Genomic DNA, 26,394 nt, shown 5'->3' with positions numbered 1-26,394 from the left:
GGAGGTCGTCAAGGAAAAGACGGGCACCTATAAGGTACACACCGCCCACTTCGGAGAACGACCCGGCGGACGACACAGAGGTGACAGACCCAGACATGAGGAGCAGGAAGAAGCTCAGAGGAATGCCAGCTGGCAGGAATTCCTCGGACCTTGGGGGGGAGGGGTGTAATGAACTCCAATTGGCTTTATTGGTTGGCCAATTGGAGTATGAGCTCCCTCAATGATAGCTCATTGAGGGGGCCCATATAATCACCTGTGTAGGCTTTGTGAGCCAGTCTTAAGTTGACTGGACTGCTAGCAGCACTGTTTGTAGCTGCTCCTGTAATATCGTTATTGTAAATAAATATTGGTGTGGTGACAGAACTCCTGCCTCCCGTGGATTACTACAGAAAATAACCTCAAGTCCCTGAGCCTTTCCTTGTAAGACCTTCCCTCCGTACCAGGCAACATCCTAGTAAATCTCCTCTGAACCCTTTCCAAAGCTTCCACATCCTTCCTATAATGTGGTGACCAGAACTGCACGCAGTACTCCAGGAGCGGCCGCACCAGAGTTATGTACAGCTGCAGCATGACCTTGTGGTTCCGAAACTCAATCCCCCTGCTTATAAAGGCTAGCACACCATATGCCTTCTTAACAGCCCTATTAACCTGGGGGGCAACTTTCAGGGATTTATGTACCTGGATGCCGAGATCATTCTGTTCATCTACACTACCAAGAATCTTGCCATTAGCCCAGTACTCTGCATTCCTGTTACTCCTTCCAAAGTGAACCACCTCACACTTTTCCGCATTAAACTCCATCTGCCACCTCTCAGCCCAGCTGTGCAGCTTATCTATGTCCCTCTGTATCCTATAACATCCTTCAGCACTATTCACTCATAAACTCATAATAGTAATGTCTTTAACCTGATGTGTTTCTGTTCAAAGGTGTTAAGTGTTTTGGAGGTTTGAAGAAATATTTTGAGGGATTATTTAGTGTTGTATTATTTTCGGGGTTATCTTTGAAGTAAGGGGTGGTAAGGGATCCAATGTTTATTTAGCGAGGTTAAGTTGAATTCATGGAATAAACATTGTTTTAGAACATAGAACATAGAACAGTACAGCACAGAACAGGCCCTTCGGCCCTCGATGTTGTGCCGAGCAATGATCACCCTACTCAAACCCACGTATCCACCCTATACCCGTAACCCAACAACCCCCCCCTAAACCTTACTTTTTAGGACACTACGGGCAATTTATCATGGCCAATCCACCTAACCCGCACATCTATGGACTGTGGGAGGAAACCGGAGCACCCGGAGGAAACCCACGCACACACGGGGAGGACGTGCAGACTCCGCACAGACAGTGACCCAAGCCGGAATCGAACCTGGGACCCTGGAGCTGTGAAGCATTTATGCTAACTACCATGCTACCGTGCTGCCCCTTGACTGTGTTTAAAAACCCACGTGTCCATAATTGTAATACCACACCTGGAGACCAAGCCCTGTGCTTCAAAAGCAACAATACATTAAAGGGAGAGGTTGGTTGAACTCCATGATAGATTTTGGGGTTCTGAAAACGCCGCTCCCATAACAATCATCATTATTAACTATTAAACATGTATTTTTTGAACATAGCAGTAATAAGTCATCAAATGGGATTTAGGATAGCTAACTTGACCAAAAGGACATCACTTCTGACATCTTGGGCGGGATTCTCCGGTATCCGGCGGGCGGGCCGTACCGGCACCAAAGAGTGGCGTGAACTACTCCGGCGTCGGGCCGCCCGGAAGTTGCAGATTCCTCCACACCTTCGGGGGCTAGGCCGGCGCTGGATGGATTGGCGCCGTGCCAAACGGTGCTGAAGGGCCTCCATTGGCTGGCGCGAGATGGCGCATACGCAGGAGCGCCAGCGTGCACCCAGAACCGCTGCTGTGATTCCTGCACATGCGCAGTGGGTTTCTTCTCCTTGCCGGTCATGGCAGAGCTTTACAGCGGCCGGTGCAGAGGGAAAGAGTGCCCCCATGTCACAGGCCCATCCGCAGATTGGTGGGCCCCAATCGTGGGCCAGGCCACCGTGGGGGTGCCTCCTGGGGCCAGATCCCCCCACTGCCCCCCGAGGACTACGCAGGCCGCCCGCAGAGCCAGGTCCCGCCGGTACAAACCTTGTGTAATTTACTCCCGCGGGACTGGCTGAAAACGCTCGGCCCATCGCGAGCGGAGAATCGCCGGGGGGAACGGACCCCGACCGGTGCAGTACAATTCCTGCCCCTGCCAAAAAACCAGCACCGGAGAATTCGGCAGCCGGCGGCGGGGCGGGATTCACGCCACCCCCCGGCGATTTTCCGGCTGGTGGGGTGGGGGGGGGTCGGAGAATCCCACACCTTGTCTTTGTGAAACAATTCAGAGTGCTGGTTCTGTTGTTCTGCTTCTCACAAGCAGTCAGCAAGTTTGTTCGGCAGAACAGGTCTTGACCGAAATCCAGTCTGTTCTCCACGTACATGTAACAAGCTTGATCAAATAGCCATCTTGTCCAGGTTGTGGTGTTTTGTTCCTCTCTGTACTGAGCTGAGCCGCAGGGAATAACCCCACGTGGAAGCTGACTCAATACACAGGTCTTGAAACTGCTCCTACATCAGATTTGAAGAGGGAAAATAGTGAAACTTTTCTTTCTTGTTGGTGATTGAGTAGAAAATGGCAAAGATTGAGGCTTATTTTGAGCAGATCAATGTGACAAGTTTTGGATTTATATAGAATAACAATATATACAACCCTATTGCCCTTGTGGGGGCAGGAAGGTCAGAAGTGCCTCTCCACATGGAAAGTTTAGACCTCCCATGCCCTGGGTTTCCCCTAACTATCCTTTCAATAAATCACTTATCTGACTGCTAGTGAAAATATCATTTGAAACTTTCAAGATCCATCTTTCATTCATCTTCATTGATAAGTTTTTCATTATCATGACTACCACATCAGAGAGTCATGCCTGGTTTAGCCATCGCTAACAAAGTTTACAATTGTTAGATGGAATATGAATATTAATCTGAGTGTCGACACAACCAAAGCAGAAGCAGAAGACTTTATGGGTCCTGATAATGACCTCCTACTGCCTGACATCCTGCATCTGTTCACCGTTTGACAGATCAATCATCCAGGTTTGGACAGAGGGCTTATAGAGATGAGGCGCATCAGTTTGAATCTTGGTGAGTTTGCCCTCCACCCAAGTCCTGTCCGCATGACTTGTGTCTTGAGCTAAAATCAATGTTGTGGAATTATCACAATAAACAGTTGTAAGCGATGGGTTAATTCTGTCCACTGTGAGGATACTTGGCAGCCTTCCAGGGCCTTGATGTTCACTGGTACATAAAGAGCCAGGTGTTCAAACTCAGGCGTTCTCATGCTTGTTATCCAACTATTTGCAACATCTTGCTGAATTTCCCAGCCGCTTATCTCTCTTAGACTTGTTTAGTCCACTGTATAACAGAGATGCCTTTCTGCTTGTTCGCTGGACTTCACCTAGGACCTGAGTCGCGACAGGCGCCAGGAGCTGAATCTCAAAGCTCCCATCGACACCAGGGTTCCCGACAAGCTGATGGGCGAGAGATTCTTGTGTTGTATTCTTTTTTTTATTAAAAAGTATTTTTATTAAGGTTTTGCAGAATTTTACATAATAAAACAGTAGTAACAATAATAACAAAACAAACTAGAGTGAATATTAACATAGTGCAAAAAGAGAATATACAATAACAATTAAATAGACATTATCCTACGCGACCCAGTCTTCCCACACCACCCCAATGAAGCACTCACCACCCCCCTAACGGATTGCTGCTGCTGCTGACATTTTAATTTTCCCTGAGAAAGTCGACGAACGGCTGCCACCTCCGAGAGAACCCTAGCGCAGACCCTCTTAAGGCGCTTTATTTTCTAGAGGCTGAGAAACCCAGCCATGTCGTTAACCCAAGTCTCTACACTCGGGGGCTTTGAGTCCCTCCACATTAATAAAATCCATCTCCGGGCTACTAGGGAAGCAAAGGCCAAGACAGCGGCCTCTTTCGCCCCCTGAACTCTTGGGTCTTCTGACACTCCAAAGTTATCTCTGGACTCAGCACCACCCATGTGTTAAGCGCTTTGGACATTGCCCTCGTGAACCCGCTAAGCTCCGTGCATGCCCAAAACATGTGGACATGGTTTGCAGGGCTGCCCATGCACCTCATACAACTGTCTTCTACCCCAAAAAACTTGCTAATTCTCGCTGCCATCATGTGTGCCCGGTGGAACACCTTAAATTGAATTCGACTGAGCCTGGCACATGAGGAGGAGGAATTAACCCTGCCCAGGACCTCTACCCACAGACCCGCTTCCAACTCCTCACCTACTCCTGCCATTTGCTCTTGAGCTCCTCCACCGGGGTTTCCTCCGCCTCCTGTAGTTCCTGGTAGATATCCAACACCTTCCCCACCCCCACCCAGGTGCCGGAGACCACCCTGTCCTGTAGTGTTATATTCTTATCTTATTCTTATATCATATTGTTCTTCTCAATAAAGTAGACAAACTTCTGTCATTCTCTGAATTACATGGTGTCTGAATCACAAAGAACCCTTGGAGTAAACCAAGACAACAGTCTGACACTTGTGTGAACAAGTGTTACTTGTGTCTGGCATTATTTGGGTTCTTTTCCGCTCCAGTACACAGGACAAGGATCCATATTGTGCATATTTTTGTTCAGAATCATCCTTTATTTATCACATTCCAGCCTATCTTAACAATGCCTTTTTTTTCTTCTTTGGTATTTTCCTGTGATGACTAAGCTTTAGTTACAAATGCTATGACATATCAATAAAATCCTCAGATAACATAATTTTGGATACCAAGCTGAAATCACAGACAGTGGATTTGCCAATGTGCAATCCTAGAATTCTTGCCAAATGTTGATCCAATATCAAAGTTAGCCCCTATAAAACACAAGTATTGAACAAATGAGATTCAGAATAATGGCTCTCATTACATCAGCTGACAAACGATTGAGCCCACAAACCGACTATTGGAGTCTTACAGTTTTTATTACAATCCACTGACTGACAAATCTACTTTTGCAGCATATATCAACAAAAGGATTTATCAATTCATACAAACGTTTGAGGGTGCTCAGTTCAATACCTCCAAAAATACGCTACAATATTTACAGATCTTTGCAATAGCATAAGTTATTCTAAATTATCTTATGTGCAAATGGGTGCCTGAATCTTTAAGTGTCATTAATGCTGGGACCCTCGTGTAACCGTGCTGACATTCTTGGCTGAATGGCAAACAAATACGGTGAATGGACCTCTGTGATCCTCATTTGAAAACTGAGCGCCAAAATCAGCCGGTATGGCTGAGTGATGTCGTGACAGCACCAGTTCAAAGGTTTCTAGTGGACATGCAGATCACCTGTGCGAGCACCCACGAGGTACCATGCAGTAGAAGCAACAGCAGGCTCAATGTGCCCCACTCAAAAGGCTTTCAGCCTCCCGAGCTACGTATCTGGGTTTTGCACCTGTAAGATTTTACACTTGTTTTAGCTGACTGGAAACAAACCAACTGTCCCAAATAGACATGGCTTGTAAAAGATTAAGGGATGGTCTAATTAAGGTGTTTAAGGTCTGGTTTAGCTCACTGGGCTAAATCGTTGGCTTTTAAAGCAGACCAAGCAGGCCAGCAGCACGGTTCGATTCCCGTACCAGCCTCCCCGGACAGGCGCCGGAATGTGGCGACTAGGGGCTTTTCACAGTAACTTCATTGAAGCGTACTCGTGACAATAAGCGATTTTCATTTCATTTCAGATGAGTAAAGGGTTTGCGTTATACTCTGCCCAATCCTATTGGCTGGGGACAATGGGCTCCCCCAATGAGGGGGGTGAGGAGAATTATAAATAGAGCTGGCCAGTGTGGTACTAGCTGGAGAGGAAACCAGTAGTGTGCTGATGGTACCATGTACAGTTTGTTGTGAATAAAGTTACTTTCTGTTTGAATCTACAAACTGGTGCTGGATTCTTCATGGCCCTCACAAAAGTTTTATAGGTTAGAGGGGAGGATCTATTCTTCTGGGGAAGTCCGGAACAAAGGAAGTAAAATTAAAGTCAGGGTGGTTCAGGGATGATGGCAGAAAAAGTTCCTTCATAAAACATAGACACATGAGTTTGGCCACAGATTAGGCTCACATTGTATAATGAGTCGGTTGTGTATGGAGGGTTTGCACTACAACTGTACATTTATAAACAAAACATACCTGGCACATGACCAGTATATTTAGGAACCATTGGTGTGGTGAGATAAAGTTTACTTTTTGGCGGTGGAATATCCTCTCGACAACCTTTCAGATTGTTCCTCACAAAATACTGAAAAGAAAATGTTCACAATCAGGGTATGTTCTGTTTGAGATTTCAAACTGAGAACAGAGCAATGTTGCACTACATAAGCTCACTCCTCCTGTTACCAGCATTTAATGCAATCCATACAATATGGGTCAAGGACTGACTGCGATAGGATCTCAGCTACGTGAAATATTTAAATGGAACTCTTTTGACACCAATAGGACCCAATGTAATTTCGGACTGAACTGAAGTTGCCATTTGAGAAGCACTGGACCCTATAACCCAGGGTTTTTCCACAGTGGACAAGCTGATGTGAGACTATTGAGGGAGGGAGTGTGGGTCATATGGGATGATTACAGGTGCTTCTGGTCCACATAACCAGTCATCTTGATCCTTTTTTCTTCTTCTTTAATTCTTTAAATTTAGATTATCCAATTATTTTTTCCCCCAATTAAGAGGCAATGCAGTGTGGTCAATCCACCATCTTTGAGTTGTGGGGGTGAGACCCACGCGGGCACGGGGAGAATGTGCAAACACAGGCAGTGACCCGGGGATTGAACCTGAATCCTCGGCACTGTGAGGCAGCAGTGCGAACCGCTTTTCCACCGTGCCGCCCACTCAGCCATCTTAATCCTATGTGCCTGTCCTACTTCCAGACACAGCATTCGATTACATTAAGGCAAGTGTTGCAGCAGTATCTCAGTAATTAAGGCAGGTCAATGTAATGCATCTAGTATACTGGTTAAGAGAGTTAGCATTCTTTCCACTTTTGTGTGATAGTTTGCATCTCATTTTTACCAGCTACCAGATATCATCAATGTGAAAAAAGAGGGCCAAATGTGTAAGTCCATTTCTATCAATACACAGCCTCTCCATTGGCAAGTCCTCTGCCATAAGACCATAAGACATATGAGCAGGATTAGCCCACTCGGCCCATCGATTCTACTCTGCCATTCAATCATGGCTGATATTTTTCTCATCCCCCATCCTCTTGCCTTCTCTCCATAACCCCTGATCCCCTTATTAATCAAAAACCTATCTATCTCTGTCTTAAAAACACTCAGTGATTTGGCCTCCACAGCCTTCTGTGGCAAAGAGTTCCACAGATTCACCACCCTCTGGCTGAAGAAATTCCTCCTCATCTCTGTTTTACAGGATTGTCCCTTTAGTCTGAGATTGTGTCATCTGGTTTTATTTTTTCCTACTAGTGGAAACATCCTCTCCATGTCCACTCTATCCAGGCCTCGCAATATGCTGTAAGTTTCAATAAGATCCCCTCTCATCCTTCTAAACTCCAACGAGTAAAGACCCAGAGTCCTCAACGATTCCTCACAGGACAAGCTCTTCATTCCAGGGATCATTTTTGTGAATCTCCTCTGGACCCTTTCCAAAGCCAGCACATTCTTCCTTAGATATGGGGTCCAAAACCACTCACAATACACCAAATGGTGTTTGACCAGAGCCTTATACAGCCTCAAAAGTACATCCCTACTCTTGCATTCTAGCCCTCTTGACATAAATGCTAACATTGCATTTGCCTTCCTAACTGCCATGTCTCCTATGCCAACACAAATAAACTGGGTTCATTGTGGCCCAAGGCTAAACCTTCAGAGGAACTCACAGGTTAAGCCCTGCTCAGAAATGCGGTTTGCAGGCCTACCACATGAGGAAGTGCCCTTTTGAACCACTAAACCCATAGCTGTGGGTGCATATTGCACTGCCTTGTGGATGACATATGAAAGTTGAAGGCATTGCAGGATTTTGACCCAGAATCACACTCACAAAAAATCTGGGGTGGAGCCCCAAAGCGAATTGATGTTGAAATCTTTAATCTTTCTGGTAACTCCTGCAACCAAGCCGGTGCCAAAAGTAGTGCTCTGCATTCCTTTGGACTCAGCCGGCGATATTGAGTGGTTGATCCTAATGTTTGGGCAGCCCAGGGTCTCCACGGAGAGGACACTCTAGTTTTTTTCAATTCATTTATGGGATGTGGTTATTGATGGCGAGGCCAGCATTTATTATCCATTCCTAACAATTCCTGAGAAGTTGGTGGTGAACTGCCATCTTGAACTGTTCCACTCCTGTGGTGTAGTGTCGGCATTGCAGGATTTTGACCCAGAATCAGTGAAGGATCGGTGATATGTTTACAAGTCAGGATGGTGAGTGACTTGGACGAGAACCTGCAGTTGATGGTGTTACCGCGTGTCTGCTGCTATTGTCCTTCTGGATGGTCGTAGGTTTGAAAGATGCTGCCTAAGGAACCTTGGCAAGTTCCTGTAGTGGATTTTGGTCCGATGGCCTTGACATCAATCGTAATGAACTGCTTCGAGAGGTTGGTCATGAAACATGTCACGGTAGCACAGTGGGGGTAGCATGGTAGCACAGTGGGACAATTGCTTCACAGCTCCAGGGTCTTGGGTTCGATTCCCGACTTTGGTCACTGTCTGTTAGTTCTCCCTGTGTCTGCGTGGGTTTCCTCCGGGTGCTCCGGTTTTCTCTCACAGTCCAAATATATGCAGGTTAAGTGGATTGGCAATACTAAATTACCCTTACTATCCAAAAAGGAGGACCGTTGCTCAACGGAGATCCAACAAAAAGGTGCACCGGGTTGTTGGGTGGGATCCTCCGTCTGTTCAGGGCAGCAGGATTCTCTGGTCTCGCTGCAGTGAATGGGGGATTTGGCTGAGCGCCAAATTCTCCATCCTCACTAGCAGCAGATGCGGGATGGACTCGCAACGGAGAATCCCGGCCCTGATCAGAGTGTTGCTTTATACTTACGATGCTACACTAGCATTCCATTCAGAGGAACATTTTCAGCAGCAAATGCATCGACTCTCTAAGAGTCATAAAGGTTTCAGGGCAGAAAGAGGCCCTTCGGCCCATCAAGTCCGTGCAAGCCACAAAGCACTCCCTACTCTAATCCCATTTTCCAGCACTTGGTCTATAGCCTTCATCTAAATACTTCTTAAATGTGAGGGTTCTTGCTTCTTCTGCCTGTAACATCAGCATAAGGGAGACAATGGCATGGCCCAGAATGTTACCATGCTGCCAGATATCATCATTGACAATGTGACAGTGCTGGAAGTTGTTGATCGCTTTGCCTGTCAAAGCTCCACAATCATTAGCAATCAGTTACTTCATGCTCAGATTAATTCATGCATCACAAACGCTGCAGCTGATGTGTCCAAATTGAATCAGAGAGTGTGGAACAACAGCAACCTAATTGACAACACTAAACTATGAGTCGACCAAGTCTGTGTCTTCAGTGCACCCCTCTACAATGGTGAAATCTGTTCACCCCTCTGCAGTGATGAGATCTGGACACCCCCCTGCAAGGGTGAGACCTGGACACCCCTCTGCAATAGTGAGGTCTGGACACCCCTTTACAATGGTGAGGGCTGGACATCCCTCTACAATGGTGAGGTCTGGACACCCCTCAGAGGGCACCAACTCAGAGGTCCTGGATCATGCTAATTCCATCAGCGTAAACTCATTGTTAAACCAATCGTGTCTGCGCCGGCCCGCCCACATTCATCAGCTTGATGACGTCCATATCCCCAAAAGATTTCTGTACAACGAACTGGCCACTGGGTCATGACCTCCTTTCTGGGCATTCATTCCTCCACCACTCGGACATCTGCAAATGAGAGATGAAGATGGCGGACATTGACACTGACAACTGGGAGTCAGTCCTTGATAGGTGAGACCTGTGGAAGTTGAATATTTGGAGAGGTCAGTGGAAGAGGCTCGCAGAAACAGGAACCTCAGCTGGCCCAGGAGAGCCCAGAGAAAACAGAGGCCAGTGATTTGTGAATCTTCTCAGCCCGCTGTCTTTCTCTGCAGCAAATGTGACAGACACCCCATTGGGGCCTTTGGTTTAGCACTGGGCTAAATCGCTGGCTTTTAAAGCAGACCAAGGCAGGCCAGCAGCATTCAATTCTCGTTCCAGCCTCCCCGAACAGGTGCCGGAATGTGGCAACTAGGGGCGTTTCACAGTAACTTCATTTGAAGCCTACTCGTGACAATAAGCGATTTTCATTTCTGAGCCACGCCAGGTAATGTTTAACACAGAGTTGACCAACACAGTGCAAATGGTCATCTTACAAGAGGAAGGCTTCCACATACTTAAAAGGACAAAGCGTGGGACATCAGATAGTGGATGGGTTACAGTGGAGCTAAGTGGAGCCGGACAGTTTTCCCCACCTTGTTCCACAAATCCAGCATCTCCACCACATTTGGATCAGCCACCTTCTGGCCCAGAGACTAGTTGGTCAGGTATTGAATGGGCCTGAAGCCAACAGCCTGCCTCAGGGCAGTGGTGGGGCGAGGGGGTGACTTGCTTAGTTTCAGGCTGTGGATTTTCTGGCTCGATCGTGACTTGGTGGGATTCCAGCTCAGCGTGTTTGATAAGAAGGTGCAAACATACGGAATTACTCATTATGTTTGGTTCAGATCCCTCCAAGAATCCCCTGATTTTCCCCTCCTTGGTGTTATTTAAACCCAAATTCAGTGGCTGGATGTGTGGATAAAAACCTATTGAACCCTGGCACCGTTGTTAAAGTGTTTGACTTGGATGGACACCGCTGCCTCTACCCAAAGCTCAAGCTATATTAGGAAGTGAGAAGCTGAAAATATATAACTTGAATTCCGACCTTTCTACCTAACGTACCCCAATGTTCCTGATTTCCCGGTTTCTCAAACTCTTTGCTTTAGAGATGACATTGTCAGTAACATTGGCTTCTGACTGAAAAGCGGATTGAAGCTTATATTTGTAAGGGCTTCCATGTTGATCTAATTAGATGGACTGAGATGACATTTAAACACCAAAAAGGAAATTCTCACCTTGCTATCAATTCAGTTGCACCGAATGGTGCTCCAGACCTTAACTTACAAAAGCTCTTAATCAAAATTTGAAGAGAGAAAGATTTCAAATGATGAGACCTGATCCCTGAGAAACATTGGGCGGTGTGCTCTTGAGACAGAATTAGAGAGATGCAGGTACCTGTTTGCGCTGGAACTTGTCCATGGCAGTCTTTACTTGATCTTGGTAAGGATGCCCAAACTCGTAAGGCATTCGTGGAATAAATCCAGTATAACCTATACCAAGGAATTAATAAAAGAAGAGAATATTATTCATCTCTACAGAATGTGCTGTCATTTATCTACCTGTCCCAACAAAGGACTCTTATCACTGGACTCAAGACTCTCAGCAACTCAATACGAAGGGTTTGTAAATTCTCAGCGTGTCATAGAACTTACAGTGCAGAAGGAGACCATTCGGCCCATCAAGTCTGCACCGGCTCCAGGAAAGAACACCCTACCCAAGGTCAACACCTCCACCTTATCCCCATAAACCAGTAACCCCACCCAACACTAAGGGCAATTTTGGACACTAAGGGCAATTTATCATGGCCAATCCACCTAACCTGCACATCTTTGGACTGTGGGAGGAAACCGGAGCACCCGGAGGAAACCCACGCACACACGGGGAGGATGTGCAGACTCTGCACAGACAGTGACCCAAGCCGTAATCGAACCTGGGACCCTGGAGCTGTGAAGCAATTGTGCTATCCACAATGCTACCGTGCTGCCCTGTCATGTTGGAGCTACAAGCATGGTGTTCACTGGCGTTGCCTGTGCCAACTTTGCCGGAGTTTGTGGAATCAGATATCTCATTTACATTGGGTCTGTGGGTGAAAGTGCAATCTACAATCTCTGCTTGCCAATGTCAAATGAAATCTTGTGGCGAGCTCCATTGGGGTGGTGGACAACTGGGAATTTTCCTCCCTTTCCTGGAATATCTTGGGACTGATTTTCCTTCCAGGGCTGGGAAACTGATAACAGGACCATTTCCTTGTCACAAACCCACCCTGTTGAGGAGGGGGGGGGGCACGTTGGGGGGGTTATGAGGGTGGAGAAAGAAGTCACAGTTCCTGATTTTCACAGAAGCTATTAATTGGCATGGGGTGGCTTGCACAGAGATTAGTGGCCACCAGGATGGGAAGAGAGATTGGGACTGAGTGAGTACAGGCCCCATTTAATCACACAGTAGCAGCACCATATAGCAATGGGTGTGTTTGGGCATTCGCTTAAACTCACTTGTCAGCTGTTTTAACTCAAATGTAACTGGGTTTTGGTTAGCTTGGATTTGTCACCTGTCATTCTGAATTATTTGTTCCTGTCACATACCTGAGATTCCCCTCCTCTGGAGTTCGGGAGGTTGGGTGGCAAACTCATGCTTATGTTTGTAAAGATGAGTCCAAGTTATTGGATCCACATTTGCAGCCAGAGGTTTCAGTGGCCTGTTCTCACCAACTGATGCCAGCTGAGAAAGGGAATGTTACAGCATTAGCTAAAGCCGTAATATTTTACCTATGCCTCCCAGTGTAAGGGTGAGGTTTCAGTCTCTCATTGTGGAAGACACTATAAAAGTTATTGACTTCTGTCTCTCTATTTCTGTCACCACTCACCCTCCTCATTCATTTCTGGGTGGTGTTATGATCTCAGCTGTTACTATTGAACAGGTCCCAAAAATGGAACACTGGCTCGATATGCCATAGCTTTTATTGTTTTTAAGCAGCATGAATAAACTGCCAATTATCTTTTAACAAAAGAATAAAATATTTATTAAACATGAAAAGATTGACTATAATACACTACTCCTTCACCCCACCTATATCTTCACAGATGCACACAGAATTTTAAGGATAACACAAGTTACGAAATATATCTTACACTCTAATGTTCTCAGTAAGTACACAGTTCATGTAAAACAACAGGTCAACTGTGCTTAGACACACCACACTCTGAAACCAAGTGGGAGATGCCACCCAATAGAACTCCTGTGAATTTTTCACCAAATCCCCCCAGGTGCTTGTCATGCTGTGAGCCAATTGCCATCACTGAAATCTGACTTCCCCAAAAGCCTTCTGTCGGATGCCTTCACCGAGGATCCACTTCCAGGATTTCAAAATCTCCTTTCAGTATTCCTGCGTCTTGGATCTCCACATGCATTCAAGCTTACAGACAATGCACCCAGTCATGCCATTGAACACCACTGCTTCACAGGCTATACTTAGGTGTCACCAATCTTAAGATCACTTCATATGTTTGGCTTCTCAATAGCCGACTTCTCCAGGCCTGTACGTTGCAGCTCTGACTTTAACTCGCAGCCTCTCTCCGCCCCTTTCTTTAACTTCAGTGAACACTTCCCTGTTCCAATTTCAGTTCTTTTTCCTTTTGACTTCAGTCCTCCTGGAATTTTTCTTTTCATCTCTTGGTTTCTAGAACAATCCGTTCCTTAGCTTTTTGGGACTTGCTTTGTGCTGCCTCTGCTGCCAGTTTCTGTGAGAGCTGCTTTAAGTCTACAGGCCTCAGAGGTTCAAACAAATGAAGAGTTTTATTAAGATGCTGTTAACGCTATTGGATGTTATGTTACACTGCCCGGTTGCCCACGTAAACGGCTGATGTTGTCATCGATCGATCTCTTAAAGTGCCCCTCCCACTGCTAGGCTGCTAGTGAGGATACACTAGGAATACCATGAATAAACAACATTTTACCCTCACTTTAATCAAAAGTCCCAAACACAATAAACAGTATAACATTACCAATCAATTAGTAACATAAAGAATCAATCAACAACAGTCAATATGTCAAATGCTTTAGAGCAGGGGTGGGCAAACTATGGCCCGCGGGCCGCATGCGGCCCACCAAAGGTCTTTATGCGGCCCACCAAGATCAAGTCATCAAAAAAAAAAAAATTTTTTTAAAATTTTTTTTTTAATAAGGTTAATGGGGGGGGCTGTTGGGTTACTGGTATAGGGTGGATACGTTGACTTGAGTAGGGTGATCATTGCTCAGCACAACATCGAGGGCCGAAGGGCCTGTTCTGTGCTGTACTGTTCTATGTTCTATGTTCTATATGAGGCGCCCAGAATCATAACCGGGTGAAGCGCCATTTTTGAAAAGTAGAGAAAAAGAGGGCTAAAGGCAGGATGCCGCCGGGGGAAGCGCTGAGGTATATGCCGCACGCTAATTGGTTACAACCGGGACTATTAATTAATATACTATGCAGCCCTTTAAAATTGTGAATTTCTGAATGTGGCCCTTGCACGGAAAAGTTTGCCCACCCCTGCTTTAGAGGATGGTGTTCTCTGTGTGGTTGTTGACGAACCTCCAGTGAATGCCTTTTAGTGCTTGCTGCAACCTCTGGTGTCTTTGGCTTGGTTTGGAAGTGGTTCGTGGTGATCTTAGCCAGAGGCGACATAGTGTTCTGAGGTTAACTCAGTGTCTGGTTCTCAACTGAGGTGCTGCTTCCCTCAATTGGTTTGATTAGAATCAGGGTCTTGGGAAGCTGCAGGTTGTCTCTCAGCATCACTGGATTTGGATTCTGTCAGTTCTGTCTCTGGCAGATTGGCTCTTGTTGCCAAAAGTTGATCCTCATGTCTCCTCCACATGACGTTGTCTTGGGTTTATACAATGTTAGAGACCAGTCCTGTCTGCTGGCAGCAATCCACTTTTCAATTGTGGTATAATTTTGTTCTCGAACTTCTTGAGCCTGGCAAAAGAAAATACTTTTTTCCCGTCATTTGATCTGATCCAGCTGCTTTTTCTCGACAATCATTTTGTCTTGTGTAGTTTTAGCAAATGAATGATGTGTGTTGTTGACATTTAGCCATTAGCAATGCTGATAAAGCTTGGGTTGTTGAATGCATAGCATTCCTGTACATGAGCAGGAATTGATTCATGCGTTTAGACAATGAATCTTGTTCTCTATTTACCTTCAATGAATGTTTCATCATCTTTACAAACGTTCTGCCAACACATTTGTGGTAGGGTGAGAAAGAACGGATTGGATGTGCCAAATTCCGTTCTCCTTCAAGTAATGTACAAACCCGTGCGAAATGGGCTGTGGCCATTATTGCAAACAGATTGTTCAGGATAACCTAACCAGCTGAGGATTTCACCCAATTTCTCAGTCGTTTCCTTGACTGACGTTAACTTCATGGTGTCAACTTCAGGCCATTTCCAGTGAGCATTGTCTAGAATTGGATATATACGCCCTTCAAACGGCCCGGCATAATCAATGTGTACCCTTTGCCAGGCATCGTCTGGCCATTCCACCGGGGTAATGGAGCTAATGGTGGCAGGTGCCACACTTTTGCACAAAACAAACACATTCCCACCGACTCCTCGATATTGGCATATAGCCCCGGCCACCAGAAATGGCTCCTGGCCATCTCCTTCACCCTTACAATATCACAGTGTAATTGATTTAATGAAAAATGAAAATGAAAATGAAAATTGCTTATTGTCACGAGTAGGCTTCAATGAAGATACTGTGAAAAGCCCCTAGTCGCCACATTCCGGCGCCTGTCCGGGGAGGCTGGTACGGGGAGGCTGGTAATTCATGATAGTGGAAGGATGACTCTCACCTTCCAGAGGAGACTACCTGCCTGTATGGATAATTCAAGTCTTCAAGTGGAATATGGCTTTAACTCAGGAGTTGCTCCTAAAGTCTTTCCACGAATCATCATATCCATGACCTCTAACAATACTGAATAATTTCTGGTTTGCTTCTTAACTTGTCCTACACTTTATAGGTATGTTATCTGCTTGCACAAAGTAGAACATATTTCCTATCTGCTTGCACGCTTCCTGACGAACTGCTTATCGACAACTATTTGGTAAGCACGGTAGCATTGTGGATAGCACAATCGCTTCACAGCTCCAGGGTCCCAGGTTCGATTCCGGCTTCGGTCACTGTCTGTGTCGAGTCTGCACATCCTCCCCTTGTGTGCGTGGGTTTCCTTCGGGTGCTCCGGTTTCCTCCCACAGTCCAAAGATGTGCAGGTTAGGTGGATTGGCCATGATAAATTGCCCTTAGTGTCCAAAATTGCCCTTAGTGTTGGGTGGGGTTACTGGGTTATGGGGATAGGATGGAGTTGTTGACCTTGGGTAGGGTGCTCTTTCCAAGAGCCGGTGCAGACTCGATGGGCTGAATGGCCTCCTTCTGCACTGTAAATTCTATTCCATATGGATCACTCCATTAGTTATAGAATTTGCACCAAAGAATTTGATTTATTCAGCTAGTACATTTAATGACAGTTTGTCTTCAAACTGTGAATCAAGTTCCTTCTCAGGTCCTTTATGTACCACCTTTATTAAAAGAAGAAAAAAAAAACAATACAGCACAGGAACAGGCCCTTCAGCCCTTCAAGCCTGCTCCGCCCATGGTACCTGCCTAAGCTAAAACCATCTCCACTTCGTATCCTTCCATTCCCACCCTATTCATATATTAGTCTAGATGCCCCTTAAATGTCGTTATCGTATCTGCTCCCACCACCTCCCCAGGCAGCACCTTCCATATATTTACCACCCTCTGTGTAAAAAAACGTGCCTCGCACATCTGTTCTAAACTTTTTCCCGTGCACGTTAAACCTATGTCCCCTCGTACTTGACTCTCCTACCCTAAGAAAGAGCATCTGACTATCCAATCTGTTCATGCCACTTCTAATCTTGTAGATCTCTATCAGGTCACCTCTCAACCTCCGTCGTTCCAGTGAGAACAGACCGAGTTTATTTAACTTCTCCTCATAGCTAATGCACTCTATACTAGGCAACCGCTTCTGTACCATTTGATTTATTCAGTTTCCCATTTGATTTATTCGGCTCTTTCTTCTTTCAACTTTTGCTTGCAGCTTTTTTTCCTCAGCAAGCGTGTGCAATGTGGCCCATTCTGCCACAATTTCTGCACATGATATCTTTGCACGAACAATCTGCTGCTGAGTGCCTAGTTTTTTTGCACACCTATGCAAGTGAGAGTCAGTGTCCAAGTTTAGGCTGATATCTTGTGAATTCTTAGAACCATTCCCAGTAAGTGTGGGTCATAGATCCGCGTTCAACTTCTTAGAGGGACAAGTGGCGTACAGCCACACGAGATTGAGCAATAATAGGTCTTAGAACCATAGAATTCCTACAGTGAAAAAGGAGGCTATTTGGCCCATCAAGTTTGCACAGACCCTCTAAAAGAGTACCCTACCTAGGCCCACTCCCCCACCTTATACCCACAACCCCATAACTCCACTAACCTGCACATCTTTGGACTCTAAGGGGCAAAATTTAGCTAGGCCAATCCATCTAAAGGGAGAAAGTACAAACTCCACACAGACAGTGACCCAAGGCTGGAATTTAACCCGGTTCTCTTGCGCTGTGAGGCAGCAGTGCTAACTACTGGGCCATCGTGCCACTCATTGTGCTCGAAATCAACTGTTGAGCTTCTTTGGCTGCTAATTCCATAGATACAGAAACTTCCAAAGCTTTATTTATTCTCAGGTTCCTTTAGGTTAACAATCACTTTTGAATAGCTTTTCTACTTAAACCACAGACTAATCTATCTCTGATGGTATCATTTAAGTCAACCCTGAATTTGCAATGTTCAACCAATCTTTTCATGATAGCTACAAACTGTGTAATTTAGCTCAGTGGACTAGACAGCTGGTTTGTGATGCAGAACAAGGTCAGCAGCACGTGTTCAAATCCCGTACCGACTGAGAATTCTGAATTCTCCCCCTGTGTACCCGAACAGGTGCCGGAATGTGGCACTAGGGGCTTTTCACAGTAACTCCATTGCAGTGTTAATGTAAGCCTACTTGTGACAATAAATTTACTTTTAATTTATTTAATTGATTCACCTTCTTCTTGACTGAAAGGAACCCTAAACCTTTCTTCGATGACTAAAGGTTTTAGTGAATAACGGCCCTGCAAAATGTCCCCCATTTCACCGTAGGTTTTCGTGCCTGGATTTTCGGCTGTATCAGACTCCTCAGGAAGTTAAATGTTGTCCCCCTGTAATCATGAGGAATGTTGGGCCTTTTATACCTGCTGCTATCTTGCTCACTTGGACAAGATAGTTGAATCTCTCGGTATATGAGCTCCATCGCTCTGTATTCTCATCAAACCGCCCCATGCCGTCAAAAGCCCCCGCTGCTTTTTCACTATGGAAGAACTATGGAAGGACTTGCATGTGCACAGTCTGCCATGAATTTTTAACACTACCTTGCTTCCTTGCAGCACGGTAGCACAAGTAGATAGCACTGTGGCTTCACAGCGCCAGGGTTCCAGGTTCCAGGTTCGTTTCCCCGCTGGGTCACTGTCTGTGCGGAGCCTGCACGTTCTCCCCGTGTCTGCGTGGCTTTCCTCCGGGCGCTCCGGTTTCCTCCCACAGTCCAAAGACATGCAGGTTAGGTGGATTGGCCATGCTAAATTTCCCTGAGTGACTAAAAAGGTTAGATGGGGTTATTGGGTTACGGGGATAGGGTGGAAGTGAGGGCTTAAGTGGGTCGGTGCAAACTCGATGGGCTGAATGGCCTCCTTCTGCACTGTATGTTCTCTGTTCCTTTCTTCCCAAAGCAAGGCAAAGCTGAGCTCAGCCTGTTTTACTTTCTTGTTTTACAGCACTCCAGCTCTACATCTGTTGTAGCATGGTACTTGCTACTCATTGTGCTCCCGGTACTGTTACAGATCGTTTTGATGTGGAGATGCCGGCATTGGACTGGGGTGAGCACAGTAAGAAGTCTTACAACACCAGGTTAAAGTACAACATGTTTGTTTCAAACACTAGCTTTCGGAGCTGCTCCTTCCTCGTTTTGGGCTGACAAACACTGTTCGACTTTATTTGTCAGGTGCCTAAAATGGCTGTTTATCTACCTTGTTGCCATTTTTTGTGATGGCTTCAAAATTAAGTCTGTCGGCCTCTGAGGTTCAAAGAACCAAAGAAATATTAAGACTATGTTAACACTACATGCTGCTTTATTACAGTACCTGGTTGCCCTGCAAATGACCCAATGTTGTACTCGTCACGTGATTGGTCGCTTAAAGTGCACCTGTTCCTCTGCTAGGCTGCTAGTCTAGGTCACTGGTTGTAAAGCAGCAGCCCTAGGCTTTCTTTAAACTCTGCTTGTTTTCACGCTGTAAACCGTTTAATTATAGTACCGGCACAGTTTCAAATGAAACGAAAACCCTCAGACATGCAGGCACCGTTGTTTAACATGAACTAACTGAGATTTTAACACTTGCTTACACAGAAATACAAAATTAAACTTACTTGAAGCTATACATTCTTTCTAATACCTGCAAATACAAACATAGATTACTTTAAACTATATCCGTTTCAGTGTATGAGCCCAGGCATTAGCTTAGATGTGAGTTTTAACCCTGTAGTTGCCCTCCTCTGTGATATTCCCCACATTGAGCAGCTCCATGTTGTGAGTATTGTGCCCCACGGTGTCTACATTTTTCGGTGGACTTTATGCACATCTGGGTGAGGCATCACAGTGCTGGTTAAACAGAACATTTTCTGACTTCAGACATCCAGTATCAGCCTCTAGTATATCCAGGTCAGGTACAGAATACTGAGTTGCAGCCTAAAGCTCCCACTATTTTGCTCCAACTGTGTCCCTTAGCCTCAACTTTGGAAGAGCACCCATCTATACTGAGGTGCCAAGTTTCCATCCTCTGAGCTTGCCAATTCATACAGTGTAGAATCATAGAATCCCTACAGTGCAGGAGACCATCCAGCCCAGTGAGTTTGCACCGATCCTTGGAAAAGTACCCTATCTAGGCCCAAGCCCATACCCCCTCCCCGTTACCCAGTAGCCCCACCGAACCTTTTGGACACTAAGGGGCAATCTAGCATGGCCAGCTAACCTGCACATCTTTGGCTGTATAATTCTGCACCACAGGCCTTTTCCCACTAAAGTAGTAGGCTTTGTCTGCCCAAATTAATTTGACATTGTTAGAGGGACATGCCTGCCATCAGTTTACGCTGAAGTAAAACCCAAGTCCGTTCTTACTCCTCATACTTAAATATCAGTCCCATTGGGTTGAAATTGAATTGTGCTGTGAAATGTCAATGTCTGAGCAGCTCCTACTCACCCCATTGTGCAGCTGCTAATGAACCTTTCTGTTCCCCTCAGCATCCTACAGTTCATACCTTTCTCCTCCCATCCATGTAAGTAATGAGCACAGGCTCTTTAAATTTCTTTATGTAATCCATTTGGCGTCTCCGTAAGTCCAGTCCAGACTCGAGACTCTCCTTGGAGTAGCTTCCGCCGTAGTTGAATAACTTTTGAGGGATGTAGCCTGATGAAGAAAGATGGTGAGATGAGAAGAATGTGAAAGTAACCCCTCTAGCCCAGTTCTCGAGATGTGGAATGCTAGCCTTCACCTTAAGGGGCTGGAATACAAAGCGTTTTGTTACTGTTACAGAAAGCTTTGGTTAGACGCCATCGTGTATTCAGTTCAGGGCACCACATCTCAGAATGTGCATTGCCCCAGTCTGGGTGCAGCCTAATGCTGGGGACTTAAAGGGTTAAATTACATGGAGAGTTTGCATGAACTAAGCTTGTAATCTCTCGAATGTGCAAAAATGAAAGGGTGATTGAATTGAGGAGTGTAAGATGATTAGAGCATTTGTTAGGATAGATGGAGAGAAATGATTGCCTCTGGTAGGAGTCCAGAACAAAGATTAGAGTCAGGCTGTTTAGGGACGCTCTCAGTAAACACTGCTTTACACAAAAGGGAGTCGAAATCTGGAACGCTGTTGAGGTTGGTGGTCAATTGAAAATTTCAAAACTGGCTGCCCCCCCACTTGAAGACCAACTGAACCACATAAGGACTTCATAGAATTTACAGTGCAGAAGGAGGCCATTCAGCCCATCGAGACTGCACCGGCTCTTGGAAAGAGCACCCCACCCAAGGTCAACACCTCCACCCTGTCCCCATAACCCAGTAACCCCACCCAACACTAAGGGCAATTTTGGACACTAAGGGCAATTTGTCATGGCCAATCCACCTAACCTGCACATCTTTGGACTGTGGGAAGAAACCGGAGCACCCGGAGGAAACCCACGCACACACGGGGAGGATGTGCAGACTCCGCACAGACAGTGATCCAAGACGGAATTGAACCTGGGACCCTGGAGCTGTGAAGCGATTGTGCTATCCACAATGCTACCGCCTGCCACTTGCATTTTACCTGTAATGGATGGGGCCTCTGGTGCATGGGAAGACTACCAGGTAAACTCCGCAGGGACCTCCAATGCATGCACTCTTTTGTCCATTGAGGGTCTACCCCCTGCCCTCACCTCGTAATGCTGGGTCTGCCTGTGAGAGCCAGACACCCTCAGGCTCCACTCACCTCGAGAAGGCGGCAGCAGTATCCAGAACATTCTCTTCTACTAGGTGCAATTCTAGCACTGGTCACTGTTTCCAATGGCACTGTTGAGACTGCAAAACTGCCTTCTCTCAGATTAGTAAGAAGTCTTACAACACCAGGTTAAAGTCCAACAGGTTTGTTTCAAACACGAGCTTTCGGAGCACTGCTCCTTCCTCAGGTGAATGGAGAGGTATGATCCAGAGTCATTTATATAGACAAAGTCAGAGATGCTGGACAATGCTTGGAATGCGAGCATTTGCAGGTAATCAAATCATTACAGATCCAGAGAGAGGGATAATCACAGGTTAAAGAGGTGTGAATTGTCTCAAACCAGTAGGATTTTGCAAGTCCAGGCCAGATGGTGGGGAGTGGATGTAATGCAACATGAATCCAAGATCCCGGTTGAGGCCGCACTCATGCGTGCGGAACTTAGCTATAAGTTTTTGCTCGGCAATTCTGCGTTGTCGCGTGTCCTGAAGGCCGCCTTGGAGAACGCTTACCCGGAGATCAGAGGCTGAATGCCCTTGACTGCTGAAGTGTTCCCCGACTGGAAGGGAACATTCCTGCCTGGTGATTGTCGCACGATGCCCGTTCATTCGTTGTCGCAGTGTCTGCATGGTCTCGCCAATGTACCACGCTTCGGGACATCCTTTCCTGAAACAAACCTGTTGGACTTTAACCTGGTGTAAGACTTCCTACTGTGCTCACCCCAGTCCAACGCCGGCATCTCCACATCAGGTTCTCTCAGATTGGCCAGCAGCTCCTGGGGTAGGTGGCCTCCTCAAGGGTAACTAGCTAGTTGCTTAAGCCATCTACAATAAGACCAGACTTTCGTAGATGGTCAGGGTTCCATTGTTCCTGCTTTTGGGCCTGTTGTCGGAGCCCCTGCTGCAAAAGCAAATGTTTGACCAAAACTAGGGAGAATGCCTGTGTAGGTCCAGCTTAAAAATTGTCCAGCCCCAAAATCCTGAAGACTGAACGAAGAGTAGGGAAGATGGCCTCTGGTGATACATCAGTGGATGAGGAGGAGCCTATTCATGGGTAAAATTGAGCAATGGTCAGTTATGGTCCTCGAAATTAGGCAATGTTTTAGGAAACAACATCTATTGTGTAACAGTCAGTTCAAACCTTTAATGTTGTGATCCCTGTAAAATAGGGATATGGGAGAGTAAAACGGACCTTATTACAAACACAGTATTAAAATAACTTTAACATCACATCAGAAAATAGCTTACAGTTACCCCTTAAACAATGCCAATCAATACAATGGCACATTAACCCTTAACTGCTATCTTTATTCTCACTCAAACAGCAAAACCATCTGAGTTCTTAACCCACTCCTAAATACAGTTAGCAGACCCAGGTATCCTTGCTCAAGAGATGTTCTTTGAAAATGTTTTCCGAGACAGACCTGAATCCAGTCCGCCCAATGCGGGTACTCCAGCTGAAACCTTCAGAAACTGTCTTCATATTTTGACTTCCAGAAACAATTGCAAACTCTTGTCTGTCTCGACTCACTGTCGAAACTGCCTATCCTGTTCACAGGCAAATCTGCTTCTGCTCTGTCCCCAGTCCATTTTTTACTGAACTGGAGTGAGAGCAGATGCTTGTCTTCGGCCCACATCCCCAACTAAAAATCAACTAAACTGCTTTTCTGCAAAATGCCCAGTACTCTAGCTCCTCCCATTAATGGCATCATCTTATCCAGCTGAAACATAATGGGCTAGATTCTCCGATCGCCGACGTCGCAATCGCGTTCGCCAATCGAGCAGAGAATCCATTTGTACGCCGGAATCAGGGGTGACGCCATTTTTCTGATTCTCCAGCCCCTCAAAACCGGCGTACTTGAGTAGTATGTCACACGCCGTCGGGGTGGCCTGAGGAGTTACCTGAGGCCCTCCCCCAATGCTCCGCCCTGAAGGGCCGAGTCCCTGACAGCATGGGACATGTGTCCTCGCACTTTTCACTTTTCGGGGGCCTCGCGTGGCGGTTAGTACAGCACCGCCACAGTCGGGCGGGGGGGGGGGGGGGGGGGGGGGGGGGGCGTTCCACCGGCTGGGGTGACTGGTGGCCGATGGTCCGGGACTGGCGAGGGGTTTACAGGGGGACAGTTTATAGCAAGCCAGGTCCGCACTCACATACATATGCACGCACATGCACATGCACATACACTCACTCACTTACACACATTGACTCTCTGCACGCTCACACACACGCACTGTTCTCTCTCTATCTCTCTCTCATGTACATGCACACCCACAAGCAGCCTCTCTCTCCATCGCCCCTCCTTTCCCCAGGGCCCATAGTTTCTCTCCAGCAGATCCCAAAGGCTCTGCAGCCTCTTCTTCCCCAGGCCTCTCAGGTTCTTCTCCCTGGACTGCACGGGCTCCACAGGTCTCTCACTCTCTCCTCTACAGGATTCACAGCCTCTCTTTCCCTGCCCCTGCACCGCCCCTGAAATTTGCTCTTTTTCCTGAGTACACTCACTCACCTTGGAATCACAGCTCTTTTAATCGGAGACAGTTTCTCTCTCATGTTTACTGCCAATAAACACTTTTCAGAATCTATCTCGTCGTATAGCAACATTTTCAAAACTGGCTCCTGGGACCACACTGAGAGACTTTTAGAACATAGAACAGTACAGCACAGTACAGGCCCTTCAGCCCACAATGTTGTGCCGACTATTTATCCTAATCTACAATCAACCTAACCTCCAGCCCTTCAATTTACTGCTGTCCATGTGCCTGTCCAAGAGTCGCTTAAATGTCCCTAATGACTCTGACTCCACCACCTCTGCTGGCAATGCATTCCACACACCCACCACTCTCTGTGTAAAGAACCTACCTCTGACATCTCCCCTATACCTTCCTCCAATCACCTTAAAATTATGTCCCCTTGTGACAACCATTTCCACCCTGGGGAAAACTCTGGCTATCCACTCTATCCATGCCTCTCATTACCTTGTACAGCTCTATCGTCATCTCTCTGCCTTCTTCGCTCCAGTGAGAAAGCCCTAGCTCTCTCAACCTTTCTTCATAAGACATGCCCTCCAGTCCTGGAAGCATTGTGGTAAATCTCCTCTGTTCCCTCTCCACAGCATCCACATCCTTCCGATAATGATGCGACCAGAACTGGACACAATATTCCAAGTGTGGTCTAACTAGGGTTTTATAAAGCTGCAGCAAAACATTGTGGCTCATAAACTGAATCCCCCTGTTAATGTAAGCCAACACATCATACACCTTCTTAACAACCCTATCAACCTGGGTGGCAACTTTGAGGGATTTATGTATATGGACCCCAAGATCCCTCTGTTCCTCCACACTTCCAAGAATCCTGCCTTTAACCCTGTATTCAGCATTCAAATTCGACCTTCCAAAATGAATCACTTCACATTTATCATGGCTGAACTCCATCTGCCACTTCTCAGTCCAGCGCGGAATCCTGTCAATGTCCTGTTGCAACCTGCAATGACCCTCAACACTTTTCAGATGTATTCAGCCACAGGTTGGGCAAGCCTGGTGCACGGGTTTTTTGCCCAATGTGACTGTCGGGTCTTGAGTGGAATTTTGGGCCTCAATTTGTCAGGGGAGCCAAGAATGGTGAGGTGGGGTACGACAGCCAGGATACCTGACGCACAGGTTCATGGATGCCCCAATGGCAGGATCTCATTTAAACCTGTGAATGTCTCTCGATGGCCATCAGCCAGGTGGAGGGGCTGACTGGCTGTTGAGTGGGAAGGCCTAAGACACCAGGCGGTGCATAGTGGTAATGCCATTGGAGCAGTTATCTAGTGGTGCTGGCTAATGTTCTGAGGACACAGGTTCATAACCCAGCACGGGCTCAAATCCCCCCATGGCAGCTGTTGGGAATTCAATACAATTAATTTAAAAAATCTATAATTGAGTATTAGCCTCAGTAATGTTGCCCATCGAACTGTCATCGATCACCATTACAGTGATGGCCAGATGCCATGAAAGATACAAAATGAATGGCTGCTCCTCTTGGCCCACCAGCGCTGGAAAGGCACAAACCTACCACTTGCTCCAGACTCCTTCGGGCTGCCTGATTTACCACGTCCTGGGAAGCCAAGCTCCAGGGCATTCGATCTAAAATGTGAACAAAATACTGCGGATGCTGGAAATCTGAAATGCAAACCGGGAATGCTGGAAAAACTCAGCAAGCCTGGCAGCGTCTGTAGAGAGTGAGAAGCAGAGTTGATGCTTCGAGTCCATCCGACTCTCCTTCTGAGGGGAAAATGTGATGGTTTTATTCTGTTTAAGAGTGAGTGGAGCAGGTGGAGCAAAATAGGTCAGGGATGAATGGGGGCTCAGGAGAGATTTGACAAAGGTATCATGGGCACAGTACAAAGGGAGTGTTAATGTTAATGTTAAAGATTGAAGAAGGTGCTGATTTGAAACTTATGGCTTCAGTAAAGTATTTAACCCATGGACTGGCCTTTGGACTGGTAGTCACCTGAACCCTTAGCCAGTGTCCATTAGATCAGCATCCCTCTTAGACATTTACATTCCCTTTGCTTTTTGTCCATGACATCTTTGTCAATCTCCAACTCTCTCTAGCCCTCTATTCAGCCCCCGCCCCCACAACAGTATAAATCTCATCCTATGTTATATCGCGCAAGAACCTTACGGGGTGGAAACAATTATCTTCCCTATGAACCTTGCTGGATATGAGCTCCCCATTAAGGGGCAGCGAACCTCTAAATAATGTATTGTTGTCAGGTATATAAAGCTGACCAGTTAGGCACAGGCAGGGCAGCCCCAGTGTGAAGTATATAATAGTTATTGTAAATAAACTAACTTTCTTTGGTCTACTGGGT

At 46.3% G+C, this 26,394-nt stretch overlaps 1 protein-coding gene across 1 annotated transcript in view; it reads right to left on the bottom strand.

Moving 5' to 3' along the window:
* Window positions 1–4,523: 4,523 nt before the first annotated feature.
* LOC119955399 (protein FAM166A-like) overlaps window positions 4,524–26,394 on the bottom strand; it is a 46,839-nt gene continuing 24,968 nt past the window's right edge. The window contains exons 3-7 of the mRNA XM_038781466.1: window positions 20,331–20,479; window positions 12,526–12,661; window positions 11,339–11,433; window positions 6,252–6,360; window positions 4,524–4,936 (exon numbers count right to left, since the gene is read on the bottom strand). Of these exons, the coding sequence (XP_038637394.1) occupies window positions 4,863–4,936; window positions 6,252–6,360; window positions 11,339–11,433; window positions 12,526–12,661; window positions 20,331–20,479 (563 nt within the window). The 3' untranslated portion in view covers window positions 4,524–4,862. The remainder of the gene's footprint in view (window positions 4,937–6,251; window positions 6,361–11,338; window positions 11,434–12,525; window positions 12,662–20,330; window positions 20,480–26,394) is intronic.

Source organism: Scyliorhinus canicula, chromosome 21 (assembly GCF_902713615.1).
Source record: "Scyliorhinus canicula chromosome 21, sScyCan1.1, whole genome shotgun sequence".
Classification (NCBI taxonomy): domain Eukaryota; kingdom Metazoa; phylum Chordata; class Chondrichthyes; order Carcharhiniformes; family Scyliorhinidae; genus Scyliorhinus; species Scyliorhinus canicula.
The sequence above is the reverse complement of the archived record's forward strand: the minus strand, read 5'-3'. Positions and strand labels throughout refer to the sequence as shown.